This window comes from Amblyraja radiata, chromosome 10 (genome assembly GCF_010909765.2).
Source record: "Amblyraja radiata isolate CabotCenter1 chromosome 10, sAmbRad1.1.pri, whole genome shotgun sequence".
NCBI classification, from domain to species: domain Eukaryota; kingdom Metazoa; phylum Chordata; class Chondrichthyes; order Rajiformes; family Rajidae; genus Amblyraja; species Amblyraja radiata.
The window spans coordinates 59,310,526-59,338,399 of NC_045965.1; the positions used below are offsets into that span (position 1 = coordinate 59,310,526).

Here is a 27,874-nt window from a genome sequence, read left to right on the forward strand (position 1 = left end):
AACTTTGATGAACCCTGGGAAGCAAATTTAAATGTTTTTGATAATTTGCTAGGTTTATGTCTATTTTGTTGTGTTATTGTAGGTGGCAGCTATGAGAATAGTATTATTCATGACCAAGTTATGGTTTCTGAGAAATGAGCATACTATTCATTTGGCCACTTCAGAGAACAGCACCATCAGGTATGGCATTTTGTAGTCGAGGCATTAATCTCCCGTCTAAGTGGATATATAACGGATCACCATTTAAATCAGCAAGAGGCAACAAAAAAACTTTAAATATCTCCTGCTATTTCCCCCTACAATTTTTGGCCATGAAGTGTTTTGGGATATACAGCCAGAGCATGGAGACAGGCCCTTTGTCCCAACTAGCCCATGCCAGCCAAGATAGCATTCTGGGCTAGTCCCATTCGCTTGTATTTGGCCCATACCTCTCCAACCTTCCAATCAATGCATCTGTCCAAATGTATTTTTGCACTTTTAATTACTCCTCCTCTGGCAGCTCATTGCACCCGAGGTCCATCTTCCATCTCTCCCTCCTCACCTTAAGCCCAAGCCCTCTTAAGTTGTAGAATCCTGTAGCCTGGGAAAAAGGCTGAGAGCATGCCAGTTACGATGCTGTACACTTCATTAAGGTCACCTCTTATGCTCTAAGCAAAGGCAGTCTATTCAGCCTTTCCTTGTGCTGCCCCATTACTCACACTATCTCACTTTTGAAAGCCTCCCACTTGCCATCATCCCCTTACCTGCAAACAAACTCTCCAAATCAGCCACTACAAGTCCCCACCTAATGCCTCCAAAATAGGCTTTGCCCAAATTTTGCACCTTAACGTAAGCCTGCCCTATCCTCTCCAACATATCATATAACTATTAAAAGTCTGATCTTGGATGTGTGAGTGTGAGTATAATCACATCTGCTTGAAAAAACGATGCCCTGACAATAAATATTTTCTTGTCGAGTTTTATTCAGTGGATTCAAACATCGTCTTACCTTAAATTTTCGAGCTTTATTTCTTGAGTTATATATGAAAATGTTCAAAAATTTCAAATAACTTAAGAAAATAAACGAGCTGATGACGTCACAATGGGTCTGCTCGCGTGGCGTGTGTGCACTGTTTTCCACGCTCTGCGAGTTATGTCACCCCTACCCCCGACTCGCAGTCATTTGGTCGCCGCCCGCTCGCCGTGGGCCACGCGGCCCTCTCCCTCGCAGCCCACTCGGTTCCCCCCCTCCTCCTTTCTCCCCCCCATCCTCCTCTCCCTCCTTCCCCCTCCCCTCTCCACCTTCCCCCCGTGTGGCCATCCCCTCAACGCAGGCCGCCCCCACCGTGCGTTGAGGGGACGGTACCCAACGGGTCCCAATTGGTCTAGTAACTATTAAAATCGAATAGAATAATGGTCACTTGTCCTAATCTGCTCCACTACTGACACTTCAGTCACTTGTCCTACCTTGTTCCCCTGGAGGTTCTGTATTGTGCCCTCAAAGAAGTTTTCTTGGACACATTTAATAAATTCCATCCCTTCTAGGCCATTTTAAACCATTGCAGATCCAGTCAATATTCGGAAAGTTGAAATTTCCTCAGAATACAATCTTATTATTTGACAGCTATCAACAATAGCCTGACGCATCTGCTCCTCTAATTCTCACCGACTTCTTAGGGGGCCAATATTATAGATCCCCAAAGCGAGGTGGTAAAATGTGTTATATAAACGTGGGTCCTTTCATTTTTAGGTTGTCCATAAATCTGTCTGTGGCCTTTTGGTGCTGATCTACATCAAGTCACTCCACAGAACCTCAACTTGTTAAACTAATTTCTTGTAGGAACAGAAAACCACCACTAATATATGAATACTGAATTCAAGGACATTAAATGTTGCAGTATTGAAGCAAACTACGCAGCACAAAATTTGAAAAAAAGTTTTCACAATTCACTTCTCCATAATCACTTTCAAAGAGGAACAACCTACATGAAGAAAATCCGCAGCTCCTTTTCCAAACTGAATGTTTTTTCCAATGAACTTGAGTATTTCTTTATGGTTAGGAGTTTCCAGATGAGCTTCGATCTCCTCTTGCTCTGTAGTTCGAAACTTACAAAGGGAGCACGAAAACGCGTTCCTACAAAAAAAAAAATGTCAATTGCACATCTCACAAAATATTTCCAAATCCCGAAAATAATTGGTTACAATTCTATTTGAAAAGGAAAGGGGAGGAGGTTTCCACTTCCCATTCCTCAGTAGATTCTTGCACTTTTCAGGTAGCACCTTGCCCAAATCTAGCTCTACAAGCTCACTACATTTCTGGAAATCCAAAAGAACAGCACGTGCCAAATTAGTTTATTGTAAAATGCAGTAGTAAAATATAGTGCAGAATAATGATATATCAGTCAAATAGAAAGGACAGCTAAAAGGATTCTGCCTGCAAGTGTGCAAACATAACCCCTCGTGACCTAAAGGGCCTGTCGCACTTGGGCGTCATTTGCATCACGCAGATGGCGCGCAAAGATTTTGTACATCCCAAAATCCTGGGGTGCCGCGCACAACCGCGCTTCACCACGCACGCGTAATGCGCACCATGTGCGCGTCGGGACGCGTAAATGATGTTGCGTAAATGACGCGCAAATGACGCCCAAGTGGGACAGGCCCTTCAGTACTCCGTTCTTTGCCAAGTGCATTCATTGACAAATTCCAAGCATTAAAAAAAAGACCGTATATGTAATTACAATAATATGCCTCGAGTCAAGTCAGTATCATAGAGTACCGAAACAATCCCTCTAAACCATTGCTGACCAAAATGACCATCTAAGCTTGTCCCATTTGAAAATTGCCGCAAAATTAACTTTTTCCCCCTCTCATCTTAAACATATGCCCTCTCGTCCTCGATTCCTTTGCCCTGGGAAAAAGACCCCATACAGTCACCCTATCTATGTCCTCACAATTTGACTATATCATCTCTTAATCTATGCTCTGGGTAAAAAAGTTCTAGCCTGCCCAGCCTCTATCCTAACTCCGTCCCTCGAGTCCTGGTAAAATCCTTTGTTAGATCCTAGGTTTAGGTATTTATCGCCATATGTACCGCGGTAGAGTGAAAAGCTTTTTGTTTTGCGTGCTATCAAAAAAGATCAGATTATAAATATAATCGAGTCAAACTCAAGTACAGTAGCTAGATTAAAGGGGAAGATAGAGTGCAGAATATAATTTTTAGCATTGCAGTGTATCAAGATCCCACAGTAATTCTTGATAACCTTCACCACCGCCTAACATCTCCAAAAGTGCAACTTCTAAATCCAAGTATATCTTCTCTTACAATGCAATGTTTTTTTTAATTTATAGCATCTAACTTGCAAGTAGGTTCTGATGCCAAGTTAGTTCTGTAGCATTTTAAACTTACTGGTAATCCTCTCCATATTTCGCAGAGTTCCTTTCGTGCTTGCGTCGTTGTTTTTCCCTTCTTGCATCCTGTCTCCTTTTCCCCCCGTCATCCACAGTATCAGTCTTCGTTTTACCTTAATTGAGAACTTATGTTTCTTAAAAGAATTATGGGGAAAATTAAGTGCATACATGAGGAGGAAAAAAAGGTTACATACCTTCAATTTTATCAAAGCATTCATATGCATATGGATCATATGCATCTTTAGTTAAATCTTTATCCTTCAGGAACGGATCCTTGCTAGTACTTAATACGGCCATCTAAAAGCAATAATTAAAAACTTCAAATTGAACTGGTGTCCAAATGTTAAACCGCTTATAAAAATAATCATAGGAAAACAAATGCTTTTGATTTGTCCTGCATGATTTACTGTTAATTTATAAGCACTTGATCATAGACTCCATCAGACATATTTATGTGGTTAAAGCGATATCTATATTTAATGATTAAGAAGGAACTGCAGATGCTGGAAAATCGAAGGTAGATAAAAATGCTGGAGAAACTCAGTGGGTGAGGCAGCAATCACATCACATCAGTCTGAAGAAGGGTTTCGGCCCGAAACGTTGCCTATATCCTTCGCTCCATAGATGCTGCCTCTCCCGCTGAGGTTCTCCAGCATTTTTGTCTACCTTCTATATTTAATGATCTTGCTATATGCGTCTTCAATACCTTTATTCTTGCAGTTGCTTGGTTTGGTGTCTGAGCTGCTGAAATGAAAGGAAAATACATCAATTTACTACAATTGCAACTACCATACACATCAAAAACAAATTGGTATGGCTTATTATCAACATATACCAATATACAATTAAAAAAACTATTCATGCTATTCATTCAAGTTTCTGATAACAGCACGGAAGAAGCTGTTCTTAAATCTGGTATGTGCTTTCAAGTTTTTGTATCTTCTGCCCAGCAGGACAGGGGAGGAGAGAGAATGACCTGGGTAAAAATGTCCCTAACTAGGAAATAAAGTTTCCCCCTTCCCCTCCCCCACCCACCACATAAAATACCCCCAAGTAACATTTTGTTTTTCAACAGGACTAAAAAAAAAAAAAAATAAATAGAGGCAGGAAACATGTTCCCGATGTTGGGGGAGTTCAGAACCAGGGTCCACAGTTTAAGAAGGAAACACTTTTTCTCACAGAGTTGTGAGTCTGTGGAACTCTGCCTCAGAGGGCGGTGGAGGCCGGTTCTCTGGATACTTTCACGAGAGAGCTATTAAAGATAGCGGACTCAGGGGATATGGGGAGAAGGCAGGAACGGGGTACGGATTGGGGATGATCAGCCATGAATGGCGGTGCTGGCTCGAAGGGCCGAATGGCCAACTCCTGCACCTATTGTCTATTGTCTAAATCTCTTTTCAGTAGATGAGTTGAGTTACCATGGACACGGCTGCTACTTGTTTACCTTGGGAATACTGGTCGTGAAAATGGAGTGTACTGAAGTGATGACCTTTAAGAAAATCCACCACCCATGTAAACTCGGGAAGGGGAGATTTGCTGGTCGGATGGGTGACATTTCCGGTCGAGACCCTCCTTCAAAGTCTGAACAAGGGTCTCGACCAGACACGTCACCCATTCCTTCTATCCAGAGATGCTGCCTGTCCTGTTGAGTTACTCCAGCATTTTGTGTCTGTCATCCTTCAAGTCGCATCGTCTCACTTCAATTGTTTAGACATGGAAGGTCACACTTTTACACATCTTCGCCATTTTTAACAAGTGCACTTAAACAAGTGCCCACAGTCCAATGCATTAGACTTGTTCACGAACCAACAATTACATAATCTAAACATTTTTATTCCCATTAATAGCACACAAAGTCTCACTACCGCACACAGGTTTACATTAGTGAATGGATGACTGAGCCAGGCTTTGACTTTTACAGTGTGAAGAAGAGTTTCAGACCGAAACGTTGCCTATTTCCTTCGCTCCATAGATGCTGCTGCATCCGCTGAGTTACTCCAGCATTTTTGTGTACCTTTGACTTTTACAATATGGGGAGAACAAGCAAAATCCTTTAATGTGAATTAGTCAATAGCAATAACTATTCTAAATGGTTACAGTGGAAATGTTTAACAAAAGAAATGGCAGCATTTCTTTGACTTTCTAAACCATGCAACAAATAAGCAGGTTATTCACACGGTTCTAAACACCATACACACCGAATACACAAACAATTCTTTAAAAGACAAGCATGAATATTGTTCCACATTTAAGAGCTTAAAAGACTATTTGTAAACACCTTTTCCCTTTTACTCTTACTCGTTTCAATTTTGGCCAAATACATTACTCAGTGAACATTTGTTCCATTAATACATGGTTGTTCATGGAAAACTAATCACTATTCTGTTTAACAAAAAAAACACATTAATAGGCTGCTGAGAAAGCATTGCGATTACTATCAGCCATGGCGAACAAAACCATCACAACAATGCTTTTGAGGATAGCGGGGAAGCATCTTTCTCATTACTGCTGCATTGTTTACAAGTTTGAAAATAACTAACTACACTCTCTTTCTGATAAAGCACTGGTCAGCGGGCTCACCTGTTACGTCCTCCATCTTCGCCTGGTTTTCCTCTTGCTCCAGTGCTTGATCATCTGCTTCATCCGCCTGCCTTTCCTCCTCGTCTTGATTTTCCTCCTCGTTGTCCTCCTCTTCATCCTCGTGCTCCGGCTCCAGCTCTTCTGATTGTTGCTGCTCCTGAGGATTTTCAAAAGAGTACTCGCCCTACGCACAAAGTGAAAAACACCACATTATAGTAATCAGATCCACTCCACATGTATGAATGAACGAATTATACTTTATTGTCAAATGTGACAATTCACAGTGATGTATTCAAGAGAGTTTGATTTAGCTCTTTGGGCTAACGGAATCAAGGGATATGGGGAGAAAGCAGGAACGGGGTACTGATTTTGGATGATTAACCATGATCATATTGAATGGCAGTGCTGACTCGAAGGGCCAAATGGGCTACTCCTGCACCTATTTTCTATGTTTCTATATTCTTTGTTTTGCAAACGCAAGGTATGCAAAGAGTCATCACATCAAGGGCGTCGACAAATTTATATGTATTTGATTTTAACACAAACCATTTTTAACTGCTTCTACCAGTAGTATCAATTGTGGATGGATACACATGCAAAAGATAGACTGGGCCAGACAAGGACAAACCACAGTACTGGAATGGGCCCTTTGGCCCACAATGCCCATGCCAAACACAATACCAAGTTACACTAATCTCCTCTGAAACACATCCCTCCATTTCCATGTGCCTCTCCAAAATGCCACTAACATATCTCCCTCCACTGCCACCCCCTGGCAGTGTGTTTCAGACTTCCACCACACTCAGTGTACAAATAGCTGCCCTGCACATATCAACTGAAAGCTATGCCCTCAAACATTTCATTTCCCTGGTGCCGAATCCCACACATGCAAAACCACAAAGCCATGTCTTTTTGGATAATTATGCAATCCAGCCACTCTTGGGAAGAAATAATAGTTTTCCAAACAAAGAAGATTTGGTTTCCCCGGTTCACTGTAGAGAAGCATCGAGGGAAATGCAACAGGCAGCTATCATGCTTCCTTACCCAGTTCTGCAAGTGTTTATGGACTGAAGGGCCTATTCCTTCAAGTTGTTTTGGTCTGTCCATGAGAGTTCTTGGCAAAAAAGCCCAAACAAATGTCAATCACTGCTGCTGCACTGCCCATGAAAGAGATTTAAATTCTGGCAGATAATTGTAGTCTGACTCGGCCATTTTTATCATTACTAGGCCAAGATCTTAAAATTAACTCAATATTATTGGGAAAATAAACAAAATCGGCAGGAGGGAGTCCGCTTGTCAGACAACATCAGTGAAGGGAATGGACAGGTGATGTTTCAGGCAGGTATGATATTCACCTCCAGAAAAAAAGTAGGAAATATTGGCCGGGGGGGTCCAGGAGGCCGGTTAGGCCTCCCCAGTGAGGGTTCAGGGGGCTCCTGCATTTTCAATAAATTGAAAGTGATTCCCAAGCTTTCTAATAGTTTACATAACAAAAGCGTAGAATTTTTCTAACATATAATCAGTAAAATAACCCCCAAAAGATAAATATTTCATGAAACAAAAGACTTCAAACAGCTAAAAAAATATTTTCAAAATATGTTACCTGAAATGTGTCTGCCTAGCACTGTGTGCAAACAGCACAGAAAAAGTGATTTTGGCTGCAGCCATCTTCTGCTTCAGTAAGGAAAACTGGTCAGTGATTGGACGCAACTCCCTTAGAGACAGCGGCTGATTGGCCGCCAAATAATCGGGCACAAAAAAATTGAAAAAAAGGAAGAAAAAAAACCAAAAAAAAAAAAATCAGAATTCCTATTTAAATTGGGAGAATATCATGCCTGGTTTCAGGTTGGGACCATTATTCAGACTCTGGAGATGGGTCCCAATCCACATTGCTTATCCATTCCCTCCACAGATGCTGCCCGACCTGCTGAGTTCCTCCAACCATTTGCTCAAGTTTCCACCATGTTAAGTCTCTTATGCCTCCAATATTATTGGGACCACTTAAAATTACAAATGCAAGGAAGCAGAGCCACCAACAATGTTCAGAGCAGATATGAATAGAAAATAAAAGACTTTGCTGATATCATCTACTACATATTCATATTTTGTCTCAAGAGCCTGCTACTTATTAAACCTTACCTATAAGCCTTACCTTTAAGTAGAGATCAAGTTGATCCTTTACAGTCGCGTTGTTCAGCATGCTATTGGCTGTGAGGAGACTATCCCATCTGACCTGTTCATTGTAATTCTGAAAGAAAGAAAAATTAGCAGTAAGAAGCAACAAACAGATTAGCTACTTAAATGGTCACTGAGGGGGGGGGGAAACAACCCAGGAGTTGCATATTCCTAGAAATACTGGTTAAAGCATCTTTATTCCAGCTTCTTAAGTATTAACATTTAAGTAGGTTCTATATAAATAAAACCTTATTTGTCTTTCAGACCAGACTCTACCAACTGTTATGGCTTCTTAACCCTAAAAGAGCAGCCATTAAAAACTCCTCAGCTGTCATTTATAAGCTCTCACCAACCACCCAAGTCACGCTTATATCGCCATCCACAGTTGTTTCCCCCAAGCAACATTAAGATCTCATTCACCTTTTCTTAAAACTAGTATACAGTAAGTCCTTGTTTTAACGGACCTCTTGGTGATGGATTTTGGTTATCCATCACAAAGAGGTCCGTTAACATAAGGACCTACCGACAGCTGCTGATGCCACCTTGCCCCCTGCTTGCACTCAACCCCCCCACCCCCCACCTAAATCCCCTGTTCAGTTTAGCTTAATTTATTTTCACGCGTACCGAGGTACAGTGAAAAGTTGCGTTTTGCGTGCTACCCAGTCAGAACATGCCCAACTCGCACCCTCAACCCAGCCGCTTACAGCCTAGGCTCTCCACGCCACCCACAGCTGGCACTGCCTGCCCAACCACTGGCTGCGCATGCCGCCCCCTATGGTCCGTAATAATGAGGGCTTAATGTATTACATTCCATGCAACATTTATTAATTAGCCTAATCAGTTTACTTAACCTGGAGAATATAAAATAAAATGTAAAATATTTAAACAATCGTGTTTTAGAAACCTTAATGATCGGCACAAATATACAGCAAAACTTTCTTTATGGAAGGGAAACTTTCATACCTTCTTTCTATTGATATGTACATTGGAGTTCAAATGTAGATGTACAGAATTAAACTGGAAGGGAATATAGGTGTGGCAGACATCACAATGAACGGCTTCAACCTTTTTCATATGATCATCTGAAGAAACTCCTATAAAGACAAAATCCATATTAATAAATCAATAAATGCTGAAAAAAAATTCAGTTAGGACACAAATTCAAAATGACATGATTAATATTTTTGCTAATTATAAACCTCTTGCGTAACTGCAATTTTCCAAGTAAAAATATTTCCACTAAGGAGGTATGGATATGAAGTTTAGTTTAGTTTAGAGACAGCGTGGAAACTGGCCCTCCGCGGCCGACCGCTGATCCTCACACATTAACACACACTAGGAACAATTTTAGAATTTGGAGTGCGGGAGAAAACAGAAGATCAAAAAATAAAACCCACAAGGTCACGGGGAGAAGGCACAAACTCTGTACTGACTGCCCCCGTAGTCGGGATCGAACCCGGGCCTCTGGGGCTGTAAGGCAGCAACTATACCACTGCACCACAGTTCTGAAAACTACAAATGAACGGAGATCATACACAGGATGGTGTGTGACTTGGATGTTTCGAACCAGCAGTCGAGTGCAGCTTAGGAAAGCTAGTAACTGTTGTGCAATTCTGTACCGTCTTCATCATTCGGAGTAGAAGATGGATCTCATCTTCTCTGAGAATTGTACGGCAGCAGGTTGTTGCAGGTGGGGGAGGGAAGGGTTACTTGAAATCAAAGTTCATACCGCTGGGTTGTAAGCTGATCAAGCGAAATAAATGATGCCTCAATGATCCAAAAATCCTGTGATCTACCATCTACATGTCAATACCAGATGGGCACGAGTATGGGGGAAGAATATAACTGGTGGTCCAAATCTCGAGTGATCAGACCTGTGACTACAGTTTATTCATTAGAACATCTCTCAGGTATGTGAAAGTGCACCACAAAGTGTTTGTAGCTGACCACTGATGCCAATTACTGGGTGTCTAAGCGTCACTCAACACAGTAAACAGAATTCCATGTGCTGAACCACAAGGGAGCCAATAAATAGTTTACCCATTAAAACATCCTTTGGAAGACTTTGGGCTGGATCCATTTGTTCCTGCTTTAATTGTTTACGAGCTGCAATTCTCTTACATTTGTATACCATGGATGCCTAAATGAAATTATTGAAAAAAGTCGATCAGTTTTTATTAAAGGATTATGACAGCAAACTTGAAGTTAGCCAAGAAAATGATAAATAGCCAACAATACGAGTTAAGAGGCTACGTGAAATCAGATGGCGGTACACTTGCATCGAGAAGGCAATATGGATTCAAACACAATGTGCAGTTTACACTTCATGGTTGGCTAATGTGGGGCTGCTAAATGAGTAGAAGTACCAGGTCTGAAGAAGTGTCACGAACTGAAACGTCACCAATTCCTTCTATCCAGAGATGCTGCCTGTCCCGCCGAGTTACTCCAGCATTTAGTGTCTACTAGTATTAGTGCTGTGCTGCTGCTAGATGTCCTTCTGGTACAAAACCTAGATCTCATATACGTTAACCATGTATTTTAGTTTAGTTTAGAGATATAGAGCGGAAAAATGCACTTCGGCCCACCGAGTCCGCACCACCACCACCAACCAGTACATTAACACTACCCGACACACATTAGGGATAATTTTACACTGATACCAAACCAATTAACCTACAAACCTGTATGTCTTCAGGAGTGTGGGAAGACACCGTAGATCTCGGAGAAAACCCAGGTAGGTCAGGGAAGAACAGACCCTAAACACCGCACAGACCCGTAGTCAGGATTGAACCCGGGTTTCTGGCGCTGTAAAGCAGTAGCCCTACCGCTATGCCATTGTGCCGCTCTGTAAATCCATTGAACTGATCACAGAGTAATCGCAGAGTAAGCCGCTGCAATTTTGGTCAAAACATTTTTCCTTAGTCATCTTCCCTAAAGCATCCAAATGGTCTGAACATTTTTGTGTAATTATCCAAATGCAAGTAATTTCATACAGGGTACTTTACAATTCATTCCAATTCCATAATTACACTACTGCCATATCATTTCTAAGAAGCAGTAATCACTAAAGCTGTATAATTAGCGATTTCTCTCTTTCCCATTGTACATATTAATGTAAACTACTTAAGTAATTCACATCACTGGGCAAGTCAAACTATTCAGTTCCCTTGAAGGTAGCAAACAACATGATTTAAAAAAAAAAAAAAAAGATTGTGTGCAAATAAACATATTGAAGAGAATGTGCTCTGCAATTTGCGTTAAACCCCTGCAGGAGAATATCAATAGTCCAGTTACAGTCAGGCTGAATTTGCACAGTAAACCAGAGCTGTTGAGCATGAGGGAATGAATGCCATAGGCTGGACCTCGTCTACACTGATCACCATAATAAGCTGAGAAATTAAAAATACTTAATTACACTGCTCGGTATTCAAGCAGTGCACGGGCCCTCGCAGCAGAGTACAACCACTGAACAGGGCTGTCAGTAACAAATTACACCTCCCAAAAGAAACACCATTTTATAGGAAGAACACATTGGATGAATAATGTAGATGCACAAAGAACACAATATTTAATGCATGCATTCCATGGGTTCTATGGACCAGAACAATAAACAAAAGCTGCAACTTTGCTGAACCCTGGGATGCAATTTTAAATGTTTTTGATAATTTGCTAAGTTTATGTCTATTTTGTTGTGTTATCGTAGGTGGCAGCTATGAGAATAGTATTATTCATGACCAAGTTATGGTTTCTGAGAAATAAACATACTATTCATTTGGCCACTTCAGAGAACAGCACCATCAGGTATGGCATTTTGTAGTTGAGGCATTAATCTCCCGTCTAAGTGGATATATAACGGATCACCATTTAAATCAGCAAGAGGCCACAAAAAAACTTTAATTATCTCCTGCTATTTCCTCCTATAATTTTTGGCCATGAAGTGTTTTGGGATATACAGCTAGAGCATGGAGACAGTCCCTTTGTCCCAACTAGCCCATGTCAGCCAAGATAGCATTCTGGGCTAGTCCCATTCGCTTGTATTTGGCCCATACCTCTCCAACCTTCCAATCAATGCATCTGTCCAAATGTATTTTTGCACTTTTAATTACTGCTCCTCTGGCAGCTCATTGCACCCGAGGTCCATCTTCCATCTCTCCCTCCTCACCTTAAGCCCAAGCCCTCTTAAGTTGTAGAATCTTGTAGCCTGGGAAAAAGGCTGAGAGCATGCCAGTTACGATGCTGTACACTTCATTAAGGTCACCTCTTATGCTCTAAGCAAAGGCAGTCTATTCAGCCTTTCCTTGTGCTGCCCCATTACTCACACTATCTCACTTTTGAAAGCCTCCCACTTGCCATCATCCTCTTACCTGCAAACAGACTCTCCAAATCAGCCACTACAAGTCCCCACCTAATGCCTCCAAAATAGGCTTTGCCCAAATTTTGCACCTTAACGTAAGCCTCCCCTATCCTTCTCCATCATATCATATAACTATTAAAAGTCTGATCTTGGATGTGTGAGTGTGAATGTGTGTATAATCACATCTGCTCGAAACAACGGCGCCGCAGGCCAACCCCCCACCACCGCAACCGTGCGTTGAGGGGACGGTACCCAACGGGTCCCAATTGGTCTAGTACCTATTAAAATCGAATAGAATAATGGTCACTTGACCTAATCTGCTCCACTACCGACACTTCAGTCACTTGCCCTACCTTGTTCCCCTGGAGGTTCTGTATTGTGCCCTCAAAGAAGTTTTCTTGGACACATTTAATAAATTCCATCCCATCTAGGTCATTTGTAAACCATTGCAGATCCAGTCAATATTAGGAAAGTTGAAATTTCCTCAGAATACAATCTTATTATTTGACAGCTATCAACAATAGCCTGACGCATCTGCTCCTCTAATTCTCACCGACTTCTTAGGGGGCCAATATTATAGATCCCCAAAGCGAGGTGGTAAAATGTGTTATATAAACGTGGGTCCTTTCATTTTTAGGTTGTCCATATATCTGTCTGTGGCCTTTTGATGCTGATCTACATCAAGTCACTCCACAGAAGCTCAACTTGTTCAACTAATTTCTTGTAGGAACAGAAAACCACCGCTAATATATGAATATTGAATTCAAGGACAATAAATGTTGCAGTATTGAAGCAAACTACGCAGCACAAAAACTGAATTTGAAAAACGATTTTCACAATTCACTTCTCTATAATCACTTTCAAAGAGGAACAACCTACATGAAGGAAATCCGCAGCTCCTTTTCCAAACTTAATGTTTTTTCCAATGAATTCGATGGTCTCTTTATGGTAAGGAGTTTCCAGATGAGCTTCGATCTCCTCTTGCTCTGTAGTTCGAAACTTACAAAGGGAGCACGTAAACGCTTTCCTACAAAAAAAATGTCAATTGCACATCTCACAAAATATTTCCAAATCCCCAAAATAATTGGTTACAATTCTATTTGAAAAGGAAAGGGGAGGAGGTTTCCACTTCCCATTCCTCAGTAGATTCTTGCACTTTTCAGGTAGCACCTTGCCCAAATCTAGCTCTACAAGCTCACTACATTTCTGGAAATCCAAAAGAACAGCACGTGCCAAATTAGTTTATTGTAAAATGCAGTAGTAAAATATAGTGCAGAATAATGATATATCAGTCAAATAGAAAGGACAGCTAAAAGGATTCTGCCGGTAAGTGTGCAAACATAACCCCTCGTGACCTAAAGGGCCTGTCCCACTTGGGCGTCATTTGCGCATCACGCAGATGGCGCGCAAAGATTTTGTACATCCTGGGGCGGTGCGCACAACCGCGCGTCACCACGCACCATGCACGCGTAATGCGCACCAGGCGTGCGTCTTTGCCAAGTGAATTCATTGACAAATTGCAAGCATTAAAAAAAAAGACCATGTATGTAATTACAATAATATGCCTCGAGTCAAGTCAGTATCAGAGTACGGAAACAATCCCACTCGCCCATTGCTGACCAAAATGACCATCTAAGCTTGTCCCATTTAAAAATTGCCACAAAATGTTGATTAACCTTTTTCCCCTCTCACCTTAAACCTATGCCCCCTCGTCCTCGATTCCTTTGCCCTGGGAAAAAGACCCCATACATTCACCCTATCTATGTCCTCACAATTTCACACAATTTGATTATATCACCTCTTAATCTATGCTCTGGGTAAAAAAGTTCTCGCCTGCCCAGCCTCTCCCCCAACTCCGTCCCTCGAGTCCTGGTAAAATCCTTTGTTAGATCCTAGGTTTAGGTTTTATATCGCCATATGTACCTCGGTAGAGTGAAAAGCTTTTTGTTTTGCGTGCTATCAAAAGAGATCAGTTTATAAATACAATCGAGTCAAACTCAAGTACAATAGCTAGATTAAAGGGGAAGATAGAGTGCAGAATATAATTTTTAGCATTGCAGTGTATCAAGATCCCACAGTAATTCTTGATAACCTTCACCACCGCCTAACATCTCCAAAAGTGCAACTTCTAAATCCAAGTATATCTTCTCTTACAATGCAATGTTTTTTAAATTTATAGCATCTAACTTGCAAGTAGGTTCTGATGCCAAATTAGTTCTGTAGCATTTTAAACTTACCGGTAACCCTCTCCATATCTCGCAGAGTTCCTTTCACGCCTGCGTCGTTGTTTTTCTCTTCTTGCTCCCAGTTTCTTATCCTCCTCGTCATCCTCAGTATCAGACTTCTGTTTACCTTAATTGAGAACATATTTTTAAAAAAAATTATGGGGAAAATTAAGTTCATACACGAGGGAAAAAAAAGGTTACATACCTTCAATTATATCAAAGCATTCATATTCATCTGGATCATGTGTATCTTTAGTTAAATCTTTATCCTTCGGGAACGGATCCTTGCCAGTACTTAATACGGCCATCTAAAAGCAATTAAAAACTTCAAATTGAACTGGTGTCCAAATGTTAAACCGCTTATAAAAATAATCATAGGAAAACAAATGCTTTTGATTTGTCCTGCATGATTTACTATTACTTTATAAGCACTTGATCATAGACTCCATCAGACATATTTATGTGGTTAAAGCGATATCTATATTTAATGATTAAGAAGGAACTGCAGATGCTGAAAAATCCAAGGTAGACAAAAATGCTGGCGAAACTCAGCGGGTGAGGCAGCAATCACATCACATCAGTCTGAAGAAGTGTTTTGGCCCAAAACGTTGCTTATATCCTTCGCTCCATAGATGCTGCCTCTCCCGCCGAGTTTCTCCAGCATTTTTGTCTACCTTCTATATATAATGATCTTGCTATATGCGTCTTCAATACCTTTATTCTTGCAGTTGCTTGGTTTGCTGTCTGAGCTGCTGAAATGAAAGGAAAATACATCAATTTACTTCAATTGCAACTACCATATAATTTTTTTTTTCTTTTTCTTTTTTGTATGGCTTTGTAAATATTTGATTAGTGTTCAAATGTAAATAATTTGGTGTACATATAGTGGCTGGTTTACATATGGCGTACATATAGCTGCTAAATTTCTATAAGATAATTACAAGCAGTTGAATAAGGGGTGGGAATTAATAAGCTTGGCTTCTTCCTGCTTCTTTTCGGACACATATGATTTCATTTATTTATAGATATTGTTTATGACACTTTATAAATATTTTTGTTTTGTTTTTTGTATGCTGTTTCACATTTGCTTTTTATTCATTTATTCTGTTCAAAATAAATGATTAAAAACAAAAAAAACAAATTGGTATGGCTTATTATTAACATATACCAATATACAAGTTAAAAATAACTTCATGCTATTCATTCAAGTTTCTGATAACAGCAAGGAAGAAGCTGTTCTTAAATCTGGTATGTGCTCTCAAGTTTTTGTATCTTCTGCCCAGCAGGACAGGGGAGGAGAGAGAATGACCTGGGTAAAAATGTCCCTGATTATGTTAGCCACTTTTGCATTCCTAAAGGCAGTGTGAAGTATAGATGGAATCAATGGAGGTGGGAGGCTAGTTGTATGATATACTGGGCTGAATTCACAACTCGTGGCAATCTCTTGTGGTTTTAGGCAAAGCAGTTTCCATACCCTAATTAGTCTTATCATGGTGACAATGAGCTGCTGACGTGCAGTATTGCAAGTATTCTTGCATTACAGGGCCAAAATCCGGGAAGGCAGCCAACGTAAGGATGTCGCAATGTTCAGCAGTTAGTGCTGCTGTTTCAAAGCAAGAGCCAATCTAGCTCAATACTGAGTTTTGGTGTTGTGTTAAATATGGATGCAATCCATGATCATATAGATTTCTCTTGGCTGCTCCACATTACGCTCTTGTCCCAAATATGTGCTCACACGTTAATTAGCTAATGTTAATTAACCCAAATGAAGATGGATGGCAAGGAAATACTCAAGGGCAATGGGACTGCTTTGGTGGATGTCAGCTTACATACAGTGAAGGAAATGTCAGTTTTCTTCCACTGAATTTTACACACTGATCTATGGTTTGCCAGTTGCATAGAGAATGAGTACCTACGACAGTGGACGACTCATACTGCCTTAACAGAAGAAAAGCAGGTATGTGGCAATCTAGCTGCTCATGCCTATTCACTCATTTAATTAAATCAGGGTTGATATTTTAACTGCAGTGATTTTTGTGAAAGGTTATCTAGTCCTTCAGAACGCCGACACCTTTCAATCTCTCACCATATTAAAACACTTTCTATTTATTTTTTACCAATGTGGGTGATGTTATTTTTCTACATTCTATTCCAACTGCCATATGCTTTCCCTTGGACTGAATCTGTTTATATCCCCCAAAGCCTTTCTGCACCATCCTCTTGTTTCTGGTCTGTATGCCCCTGACTCTACTTCCTTAAATCTATTTTTCAGTTCTTCACTACTAATGATTTCCTCCAATAATTACAATCGTACTTCATATATATTCTGCACTTCCAGTATACATTGTACATCTTCTATGACAATGTCATTCAGCATTACTTAAAGTTCAGCCTCTCTAATGATTTGAGATATTTTAAAATACAGCCTTCATTGCACTATGGTTTTATTCATTATTCACTCCCTGAAGTAAACCATCTGTATGTCTTCCAAGCTATTCCGTAACATACCAAAGCAATGGCAGTCACTGCCCTGCAGCATCTTAATTGAGGGCATCAGATTAAGATCAATCTGCTTTAGCACAAAAATGTCCAACTAAATGACTTTGGACAAGCCAACATCAACACTACGAACATTTCAGTTTCTTTGAGATGATAATCTCGTGTTATGTTTAGAGGAAGGTAAAACACTTAAAGTACTTACGAGGTGCTCTGACATTTTCAGCAGGTGCCAGTTTCTGCTTCTTTACTGCATCTCTGTTCGGTTGTATCCCTTTCCTTTTCATGCCCCGTCCAGAATTTGATGGAAACCCACCTCTCTTGTATGGCTGATAACTTGTATTATTTTGTACGAGAGGTTTTGAGCAAAGATTATAGAGCTCCTCTAGTATCTTTGATCTTGAGCACACATCTAAATCTGATTGCTGCAATGCATTTTAAAAGCAAGTGTGAATTGTTATTACTTTGGTCTCAAAAACATTCAAATTTACTTCTAGCCTGCATAGCCATACCAAAATGTAGCAAAAATGTCATCCAATGCATAGAAATCACTTAAAAAAAAAATATAAAGCATGAAATGAATTTGTGTCAAGTCGTGTACTAATAAACTTCACAGTAACAAAGTTGGAGGAGTTGATTTTTGCCCTAAATTCTATTAACCATTTTGAGAACCGTTTACTACTATCGTTGGGATAATTCTTTGGGATTAACCTAAATCAAAGATTTTAGTCCTCAGATTTGATGAAAAAGCTCAGGCTTATGTCAAACATACATGTTTAGTTCTTCAGTTATCTTCATCCCCATCTCCCCAAGTTGCAATACTGGTATTTTAGTGGTATAATGAAAATGCAGGCATTAATCCATTCCTAAATGCCCAACAATTCAAATTTAGAATCTGTTTGTTGAGCTAGTTTAAAATGCCACCTGAAACAGGACAGAAGAGAGTAATTATGTCTCATTAATGTTGCACAGCCCTGCCAAATCAAGAACCAACCATAGCTTTCAGTGCAACAGAGTTGCAATAGAACACTTGGTTATATAATACAAGAATGAAGGCATAGATAACCAAGGTGGTTTCTGACCCATTCTTTCAGGATAATTAAATCAGAAAACTTTAGAAGAAACGTGGAGAATAAAAAATACAATCAAGATGTACCCTGAAGGTCACCTTTACAATTGAAGGTATTTTCACTCAAGAATTTTGTTTTTATAATTTGAATATAATTTGGAACCACAGAACTCATGCAGTGGTATAATTTTAATAGATTTCTCAACTGGAGCAAAAGCTCCACTCTCTCATAAATTGACAGTTTTTGTGTTACAGCATTTGGATTATGCTCAAAGGTGCATACGTGCAAACCTTACTGCAAACTCAAGTAAAAATCCTATTATCGTCTTTAGTTTCCCGTATTAGAACTTAAGCATTGTATGGGATAGCACACAGCTCAATAAGTTAGTTTGCTGTTCATGATTAATGTAAATTTCTGCATCCATATCTAGAAATTCATGACATTGAAAATCTTTATAACTGACTGCAAATTCCCCAATTTACTCTTAATATATTTGATTTGGTAAACACTAGCCTAATTAGTTAATGCCAGTTAAATAACATTAAAGCATTTGATTATGTTATCATTCTACCACTATCAAGCAAATCTTTAAAAGTCTCTCTAAAAATGGATAATCTATGCAGAAGACTCTTTTGATATCACCAGTGCTTCAAGCATGCTTTGTAAATAAATGTATTAGTCACCTCATTAACTGGACCTGTATTGCTCTGATGGTCAATAATGCAAAATCGTGCAACTTCAGTAGAATTTGCTATTGGGAAGTAATAATGAGCATGGAAGGAAATTATTTTATTCAAATCAGTGCTGATTCAACAGACATCAAGGTCTCTCAGCCTTCAAGTGCAATTATTTCAATGGCAAACTATTCCTCTAATTCTTGCTGAGAGGTTTCTCAGGGCCAACAATATCATCATATTACACAACGCAAGAGCCAGAACAAACAGGCAGATCTGGAGAAAGCAAGTTTGAAGCTCGCAGACAGCGAATGCATACAGAGACTCCACGCAAGAAAACACGAGATGTTGTTTTGAGTAGATTTGAACTGGAATTTGGAGGCCACATAATGAGTTAATGATCATCATTAGAATCTGGAAACTTTGCCAAGATTGTTCAAATGAAGTCCTCAAAGTGAACTATCAATGTTTTGGTAATTTCCATTTCCAAGGCTTGGCTTACTAAAGCAAAATGTGTACTTGCCTTTATAAAGGGACAGTTTTGAACATTAATTTACAGCATGTGAAACAAATTACGTTATATGCAGTACATCAAAATCCAAAGTGGTCAAAATATTTGTTGAAAGAAAAAAAATATTAAGAATATTTTCCTGAAAACTTGAATGATTTTTGTAGTGTGGGCAGATGGTGTAGAACATTTAAATTTACAAAGAATGCTTACAATGAGTAGTTCATATAAAGTGCAGATTGTGACACCTGCATGTTATTGGCAGTTACAAAGCATACTCTAAAGAAACTAGTAATAATAAATGAGCAGCGCATTTAGTTTAACATGCTAATCATAAATAATAAATATATACTTTAGAAAACATAATGCATCAAAATATTGAAAAGATTCAAAAAATATTTAGAAACTAATCTCCACAAGACCCTTTCTTTAAATAAATACATAAATCACACTTGTGCCCAAATTGTTTTTATTAATTGCCCCAAAACAGGTTGTGTATATATTGTTATAAACTATAACATTGCAAGTACTCTTGGCCAATTCCTCCTAAAAATATGTCCTTAACTGTTTTATTTTGTAATAAAACACCTTGTGTAAAATCCAAATTCCTATCAAATTTAAACTCCTCGTGTAAAATCCAAATTCCTATCAAATTTAAGCGATATCAAATGCAAGTTCACAAAATAAGATAGAATTGTTAGATCGACTAAGAAATATGCAAACAGCAAACAAACTCCTTCATGATGAGATTTTGCTCCTCACGAAGAAATTGGCTTTGCAATCAAAACATTAATCAATCAAACAATAAAAGATTCAAGCAGAGGGATATCGAATCACACCTTGTATTTTAACATGCACACAATGAGCACAAGGTTTGATTTTAATCTCAAGAGTTCAGTAGTGAACTGAGTACACAGCCAGAAATTCATTTGGTCAAGAGGGCACATTATTTTTTAAGAAGGTGGTTACGGACAGACACACCAGGTTGCCTGATCTGAGCAAGGCCCTCGAGAGCAAATCGGGCCTGGTATCAGAACTAAAGTGGCACTAGGTCTGTCCATTGAGATCTACAGCGTTACCAAGTCTTCAAAATTATGCTAAATTCAGCACAATTTCCAATGGGTGCTTGACCAACAATATGGGTGCAAGAGCTAGAAATAAATTTCCCGGCAATGAAGACGCGCCTGTGTCGAAGACGCACCCCCATTTTGAGTTGCTGAGTTTTGAAAAAAGGCTGATGGGACATAGAATTTCTCACGCTCAAAAAAAGAAAAAGAAAAAGAAAGTGACAATTCAATTTGCCCAAGGCTTTCAGATCTTCTCCATTCTGAATAACTGAATGGGTGGCGGGGGTGGAGGGTGACGGCAGGTGGAGAGATGGTGGGGAAAATGGGAGCGCTAAGGAACTAGGAAATTCAAACATAAGGATCAGTAGTGCCAAAACGGGGGCGGCCACCGGGACCGGACAGCATCCCCGGGCTGGCAGAAGGCGCTAAGGTGGAGGCAGGTTCCGCTGTCCGGCCCAGCGGCCGCTCGCAGCCACCCGAGCTACTTCCCTCCCCAGCCACAATTGCTGGCATGATCCCTAACCTCCTCGAAGCTCCTGCCTGTGCTTACCTGGGCCAAACTCCCCACACGCTGTGCAAGGAACTCTCCCCCCCCCCCTCTCCCCCAGCGGCGCTGTCCTTTTACAGCCGCTTCCCATCAGCTGCCAGCAATGAGGGATAGCCAAGTCTATCTTTCTTGGCTAACAACCTAACCTTCGGCCTCCAAGACACAGGTAAATTTTCGTGTCTTACCTTTGGGTAAAAAATAGCGTCTTCATTGCCGGAAAATACGGTATGCCCACTGCAGCCATGGCTTCCGTTTCTCATTGAGAACATTGGTGACCTGGCACAGCATCTCTTGAACTGCCTTTAGTACGAAAGGTCTTGTTGCAAGAGCGTTTTTCATAACAAAACAGATTTTTAACAAACCTCACTGCAGTTCAAACGTTTAAAACATATGCCACAATTTGAGGGGTTTTAAAAGGGAAAAGCATTGTGCAATTACCCACTTTTAAAATGGGTCCAAACTTAACACCCACCGTTAACAAAGATTTGCCCAATTTTAAAACAGTAACTATACTAAAGCAACCGTTTTAGTCCATGTGGCAATTTTTATTTTCTCTCACTAGCAAAATAATGCTAGTGATCAGAAATGTTGTATCCTTTAAAAATAAGCTGGCATGGGAATAGAATCTCAAAGATTCTGTACTTACTTCTCTGCCTCGACCTCGACCTCTGCCTCCTCGTTGTCCTCTCATCTTCGAATAGGATCCGCCTCCATACTCGGTGCCAGAATAAGCAAGCGTTCCCCTCCCCCGAGAGCCTCCAGATGAAGGCTTTGAAAGGGGTGTAGAGTAGCTGCTGTAGGAAGAGTAACTTTCTCTTCCCGTATCCGAATCAGCCCGCACCCTAGGCTTTGAGCTTGAATGTGAGTAGCTGTCATCCCAGCTAGACCTGCTTTTATCATATAATCGGCTCTGGCTTCTACCTTCATAAGGGTCAAGGTATTGATCACCGAAATTCCTGTCGGAGCTCTCGGATCGATCAGGATAGCTATCCCCAAAGCGGCTTCGTCCTGGTTCATGTAAATCGTAGCCAGATCTATACAGATCATGGCCATCCAGAGCAGACCTGGAGTCATGCGACTCATAAGGTCCAAACCTGGAAAAATTGCACAGTAAGGAAACCGGTAAAGTTACCAGTGACATATAATAAAACCAGAAAACACTATTTACCTGCTAAAAAGGGTTCAAATAGTCATCCCCTTTTTCGTAGGTATATTCTTGTTCATGTAAGTATAATTTATAGACAGCATTAATTAAATTATTAAATGTACTTTGAAAATAAGTTTTCAAGCTCAACTAAAAAGGCAGCATTTTTCCGTTAGTGATTTAAGAATAAGGCTTAATTTTTTTTATGCTTACAAGCATAATAGATTTACAAGAGTTCTTCATCATTTTTAGATTGAAACTATTTGTCAATGGATAATCACTAATAGTATTCAAAGCACGCTTTTGTCCTGGAAGTTGCCACTTTCCTATAGATTTAAGAAATGAGAATGAAAACTTATTTACAGCAAAGTTAAAAGCATTTCACTAAAATGTTAAACCCTACCTAGAATATGAAAGCAGTTTTAGTTAGCAATGATAAGCAGCCAACTTTTATAATTGCCAGAGACACTTATACAAGTTATGCAAATTATTTGTTTTATCTAAATTGTTTTCTAATCAAAAACACTTAATTTAAATGTGTCCACAGAGCATTTTATTTTATATCTAATTATAGTAACAATGTTAACCCAATTACCTTTCATATCCACAGCTGATTAGCATGGAGATGGCCAGCCGCTTTGAAGCTGAACATACCGAGTCCCCAAAATCATCAGTATGCTTACATGTAATAGAAATTGGATATTTCTTTCAAGAACTGAAGGACAGGCACCAGGAGTCTGCCTAGACATTTCACCAGATTTGTGCTGATAAACCTTTCAACTAAATTTGCAGATGCAGTATCTCAACATCCCAAGGCTCATATGCTCCAAGATACCCATTTCTGCCCTAGATTCAAGTAACTTCAATTAGAACTGAATATTTTCCCACTCTTGAACAAATGCAAGTTCAAGCATCTACAATTCCTTTCACATGCAAGCATACAAATAATGACATAGATCCTACACAAAACTGCAAATGCCAGTGCCTCTTGCAACCATAGTATTGGAATTAGGCTCTCAAAGTTCAAATTGGGTACAAGAATCAATAAACCCAGTATAACTCAGGGATGTGTGAGGGCCTTACATGCAACCAATTAAAAGAACAATATAGGGGAGGTAATTTCTATTTTTCCCTTTGCTGGCAGAATAATTTTATTAAGTTACTGCAATACTGTCAGAGTGTTTGTGTAATGTGGCTTTGTGACCATTAGAAACAGGTTTAAAAAAACAAACCAGATGAATTTCTACCATCGGGGATAGATGACTATTGTCTACCGAATTGAGCTACACTTTGGGACTGGTTTCCACCAATTAACTTTTAAGTTCCCAGGGTTTAGACGTCTTAAATTGTAATCACCATGAAGGCAAATTAGAGAAATAAACCTTTAACGTCTCCTTCCAAAAGGCTTTTGGCTATGTGAAAGAGATCAGTTCTTGGGGAATAGACAATCAGAATGCCCAAGTCAGATTACAAATTTCTAATATTAAAGACATGAATGTGGAACAGTGCATAAATTAAGAAAATACTTCTTACAATGGCCCATTATACTATAGACATCATGGCATTTCTCCAAATACATTGCAAATCTCCTGAGAATACTTTACAATTTAGCATCAGGAAATAAAGTATAAAGGAGGTTTGCAAAGTATTTGGAGAAAAACCATTAGGTATATATATCCTTCAATCGCCATCCTACTACCCATTGTAAAAGAAAATGTTTATTTTACTTTAAATACATCGCCAAAATTGGCCAGAATTGATGCCCACTTCCACTAGGGTTTGATCTAAAGAGGACAATCATTTAAAAGCACAAATGTGAGCAAAACAAGTTATACTAAATAAATGCAATATAGTTTCAAAAGATTTTTGGTGCAGATCATTTGGCAACATCTTTGGCACAGATCAACTATTAATTGGCAATAGAAAGCAGGCCAAAATAAATCACCGCGGAATTTTGAAATTCATAACCGGGCCGTATTATTTCTAGATAACCTGCCTAGTTATGTTAACATCTGAACTCTGTTATTGACAATATAGCAATCAGCTCCCGAATTAAAGAGGAGAATCACGTCTAAATATAGGAAATATTAAGATCTAAGCTTGCTTCACCTACCTCTCACTCCTACTAGGAGTTGATTCCATGTAAGATCTGGAGCTCCCTAAAGAGACACGTTCATAGTCACCACTCATCATACCTTTAATGGAAAGAAAGAGTTACTTTTCAGCTGCGCTCAGTTACGTGCATATTTACATTAATTAATTAAACATTTTAAAAGACCATCAGTCACTGGAAGCATTCAACAATAAATAAGAGCAGGCAGATATATGCTTTGCAACAAGGCAAATGGGAGACAAAATGATCTATGTGCATGCAACTAACTGACAGGGAGAGCTAGATTGCCCGAATGAACATTTCCCATTTCCATTTTCTCTGTATTAAAGCATAAGTATTCAGCTTCACTCTCCCATCTTGCTAGCTCTGTGGGTAAATATAGAACAAAATGCAGCACTTGGTCATACAGGTAAGTGCGACCCCAGGTCTAATATCTGTTCCAAATTTGAGATAGATAGGGAGTGGGTGGGAGGGAATAAAATATCCACCAACTTACTTATAAACACTAATTATGCATATACGTTGTGCTGCCATTTGGTCAGAGTTCAATGCTCACTTGTGAAGTTACAAATGGAAGTGTGCATGCTAGATAAAAGAGAAATCACCTATTTTGACCCACTGTCCAATAGTTTGAAAAATAAGGCAGAAATGGAACAAGCCCCAAGATTCAGTCCAACACAATCATTACCAATAACGGTTCATTGCATTATACGTATACTGCACACTAACTGCTGGCCCATTTACTATCGTTTTCATCCTTGTTTTAGGCCGCTGATGATGTACACTGACACTCTTGTGACATTGCTACATGTTGCACACATCATCATCGCAGAAACACTCAATTCCAAGCTCCTTTGACCTGCCAATTACACCATGTTTTTTTTTCCTTTCATGGATACATTTCTGAGTCAAACCTAATACAAATAACATTTGTAAGAAACAACATTTTGGCTTCCTTGGTATACTCCTTCTTTCAAAACCCTACGGCAAAACAAATAAGCCCACTTATTGAGGTTATTTTGATCTTATTGAGATGTATAAAATCTTGAGAGGAATAGATCGGGTAGATGCACAGAGTCTCTTGCCCAGAGTACTTGAATCAAGGACCAGAGGACATAGGTTTAAGGTGAAGCGGAAAATATGTAATAGGTGTAAGAAAGAACTGCAAATGGTAGACAATCGAAGGTAGACGCAACATGCTGGAGTAACACAGCGGGTGAGGCAGCATCTCTGGAGAGAAGGAATGGGTGACGTTTCCGGTCGAGACCCTTCTTCAGAGTGATGTAAGGGGAGGGGGCGGGACAAAGATAGGAATCTGAAGGGGTAACTTTTTCACACAAAGGGTGGTGGGTGTATGGAACAAGGTGCCAGACGAGGTAGTTGAAGCAGGGTGATTCCCCAAGTTGGGCCGATGGGCCTGTTTCCACACTGTATCATTCTATGACTATGACTTGATTGTCATCCATTCAAAAAAAAAAAAATCAGGCTCAAGCCATCACAAGTGGTTCAATAGAGACAACAATAAATTACCACTTACGCTATTAATTTCACTCAATTATTTTGCAGTTAAAGAGGGGAATTTAGAAATGTAGGTCATCTAGTTCAAAGATGTATAGCCATTGAGGCAGAGGCAATTGTAGTGAGAAAATACTAATAGGAAAAGGTCCAAGACAAACTTCAAACTTGCAGACTTTTACTAGTTGCTGCAATTTTCTAATTTTTACCAAACAAAGTCCACCTTGCCCCGAAAAGACATGGGGCTGAAGTAACTCAGCAAGTCAGGCAGCATCTCTGAAATACATGGATGTGTGACGATTCGTAAACGAGAACTCAATGACTACTCATAATATCAGCTTTTTATGAGAATCCCAAAGCATGAAGACATGAGAGGAATGATCAGATTTGGTCAAAAACAGCTGGAGGAACTCAAGAGGGTTAGGTGGCATCTATGAAGGGAAATACACAGATGAGATATCAGATCAAGACCTCATTCAGACTGATGGAGTAGAGGGGAGAAAGCCAGTAGAAAGAGTTGAGGAAAAGGGGTGGGATAAGAGTTGGCAAGCAATGGTGTTTCCAGGAGTCAGGTGGAGAGAGTAACCAAAGTTGGAGGTGTCGAGTGCATATGAGAAAAGGGTGCAAATGGTGAAATTGGATAAGGAAGATGAGAAGTGACATGTAGGATGAAAGGAAAGGATGGTGAAGTAATGAAAGGATGGTGAAGAAATGAAGAATGGGATCCAGCCAGGTCTGGTGGACAGAGCTCAAGCATTTGACAAAGTGGTCCTCTCTACTATGTCCGGTCTCACCGATGAAGGGGACACCAGAGACCACCAAATGTAATTGACAAAGTTGGAATATGCCCACGTAAATTCTGTCTCAACTGGATGGGGTCTTTGGATCCCTGAATAGAGGCGAGGAAGGAACTGTAGGGACAGGTCTCGTGCCTCCTGCAATTACAGAGGAAAGTGTCTGGACAGGAGACGTTTGGAACAAGGTGGTCACCATAGACAAGAAAAAACAGGCACAACTGAGGCCCAAATGAGGGCTCAAGACTACACTTTTGTTTGAAGAAACAGAGAAGAATCAAAAGAAGAGTTGTTGAATGCACCTACAAGTTCCACCAGACTGGGAAAAGTGTCAGTTGAGGGGAGCTGCTTATGTTTCTACTCTAGGAAGAAACAAAGGGTCTTGAGGCCTTCCTGAAGAAGAATGGAAGTATAAAGAAGAGGGTGCCATGGAATTGGAAGTGGTTAAAGCAAAGGAGAACATGAGATGCATCCAGATATAGGTGGGAAGAGATTGGACAAGATACTGCTGACATTTGAGAAGATTTCAGTAGGATAAAAGCTGACAGAAACAATGAAGCTACAAGAGCAGTCCAGTTTGTGGATTTTGGGTCGGAAATAGAAATGGGCAATGTTGGGTTGAATAAATTATCAGGGCGGAGGCTGTGAAGGGGAGATTGCCACAAATAAAGAGGCCTGTGATGGTTTTGGAGGCAATGGGCCGCTGGTAGGGTCATGGTTAAGGCTATGTCTGAGATGTCTGAGAGTTGTCACCCAGCCCCAGCAAGATAGAGGTCAAGATTTTTCAATCAAATACACCAGCAACAGAACATTGAAAGTCAGTCTGCCAGTTGGGGAGGCCAGACTATTTACCACATTCACAAAAAATACTTGCTAAATTTATTAAGAAGTTTCATTAATTTTTTTTAAATAATAATAATAATTTAAAAAATCACCCAATTTTTTCACCAGCCATAAAAAACAACGTTATATATAGTAGAAATATACTACCTTAAACATTGATAATATCCACCATTAGACTTTCAAAACTTAAATAATGCTGCAGGGTACCCTTTGAAGTTGTAGAACCCCAAGTGAAGCTTGCAGCATTCAATGGTAGACAGTGATCGGAACAACTGTGCATTAGCAACGTTAAATAACCTCATTACAACTGGAAACAATGGGATAGATTTGTATGTAACTATATTTGTTTTGAAAAACACCAAAGGTGGGCGATCAAAGTAAG

The 27,874-nt window shown here is 39.8% G+C and overlaps 1 protein-coding gene across 5 annotated transcripts in view; it reads right to left on the reverse strand.

Annotated features, from left to right (window-relative positions):
* znf326 (zinc finger protein 326) overlaps positions 1 to 27,874 on the reverse strand; it is a 120,126-nt gene that overhangs the window by 80,914 nt on the left and 11,338 nt on the right. Inside the window, exons 3-14 of one of the 5 annotated variants that reach the window (XM_033028985.1) lie at positions 24,341 to 24,422; positions 21,730 to 22,177; positions 17,423 to 17,642; positions 15,436 to 15,473; positions 14,927 to 15,029; positions 14,734 to 14,848; positions 13,376 to 13,523; positions 10,183 to 10,282; positions 9,106 to 9,236; positions 8,120 to 8,215; positions 5,968 to 6,151; positions 4,094 to 4,131 (exon numbers count right to left, since the gene is read on the reverse strand). The exons of the other annotated variants lie outside the window; for them this stretch is intronic. Of the exons in view, the coding sequence (XP_032884876.1) occupies positions 4,094 to 4,131; positions 5,968 to 6,151; positions 8,120 to 8,215; positions 9,106 to 9,236; positions 10,183 to 10,282; positions 13,376 to 13,523; positions 14,734 to 14,848; positions 14,927 to 15,029; positions 15,436 to 15,473; positions 17,423 to 17,642; positions 21,730 to 22,177; positions 24,341 to 24,422 (1,703 nt within the window). The remainder of the gene's footprint in view (positions 1 to 4,093; positions 4,132 to 5,967; positions 6,152 to 8,119; positions 8,216 to 9,105; positions 9,237 to 10,182; positions 10,283 to 13,375; positions 13,524 to 14,733; positions 14,849 to 14,926; positions 15,030 to 15,435; positions 15,474 to 17,422; positions 17,643 to 21,729; positions 22,178 to 24,340; positions 24,423 to 27,874) is intronic. 5 annotated transcript variants of the gene reach the window in all.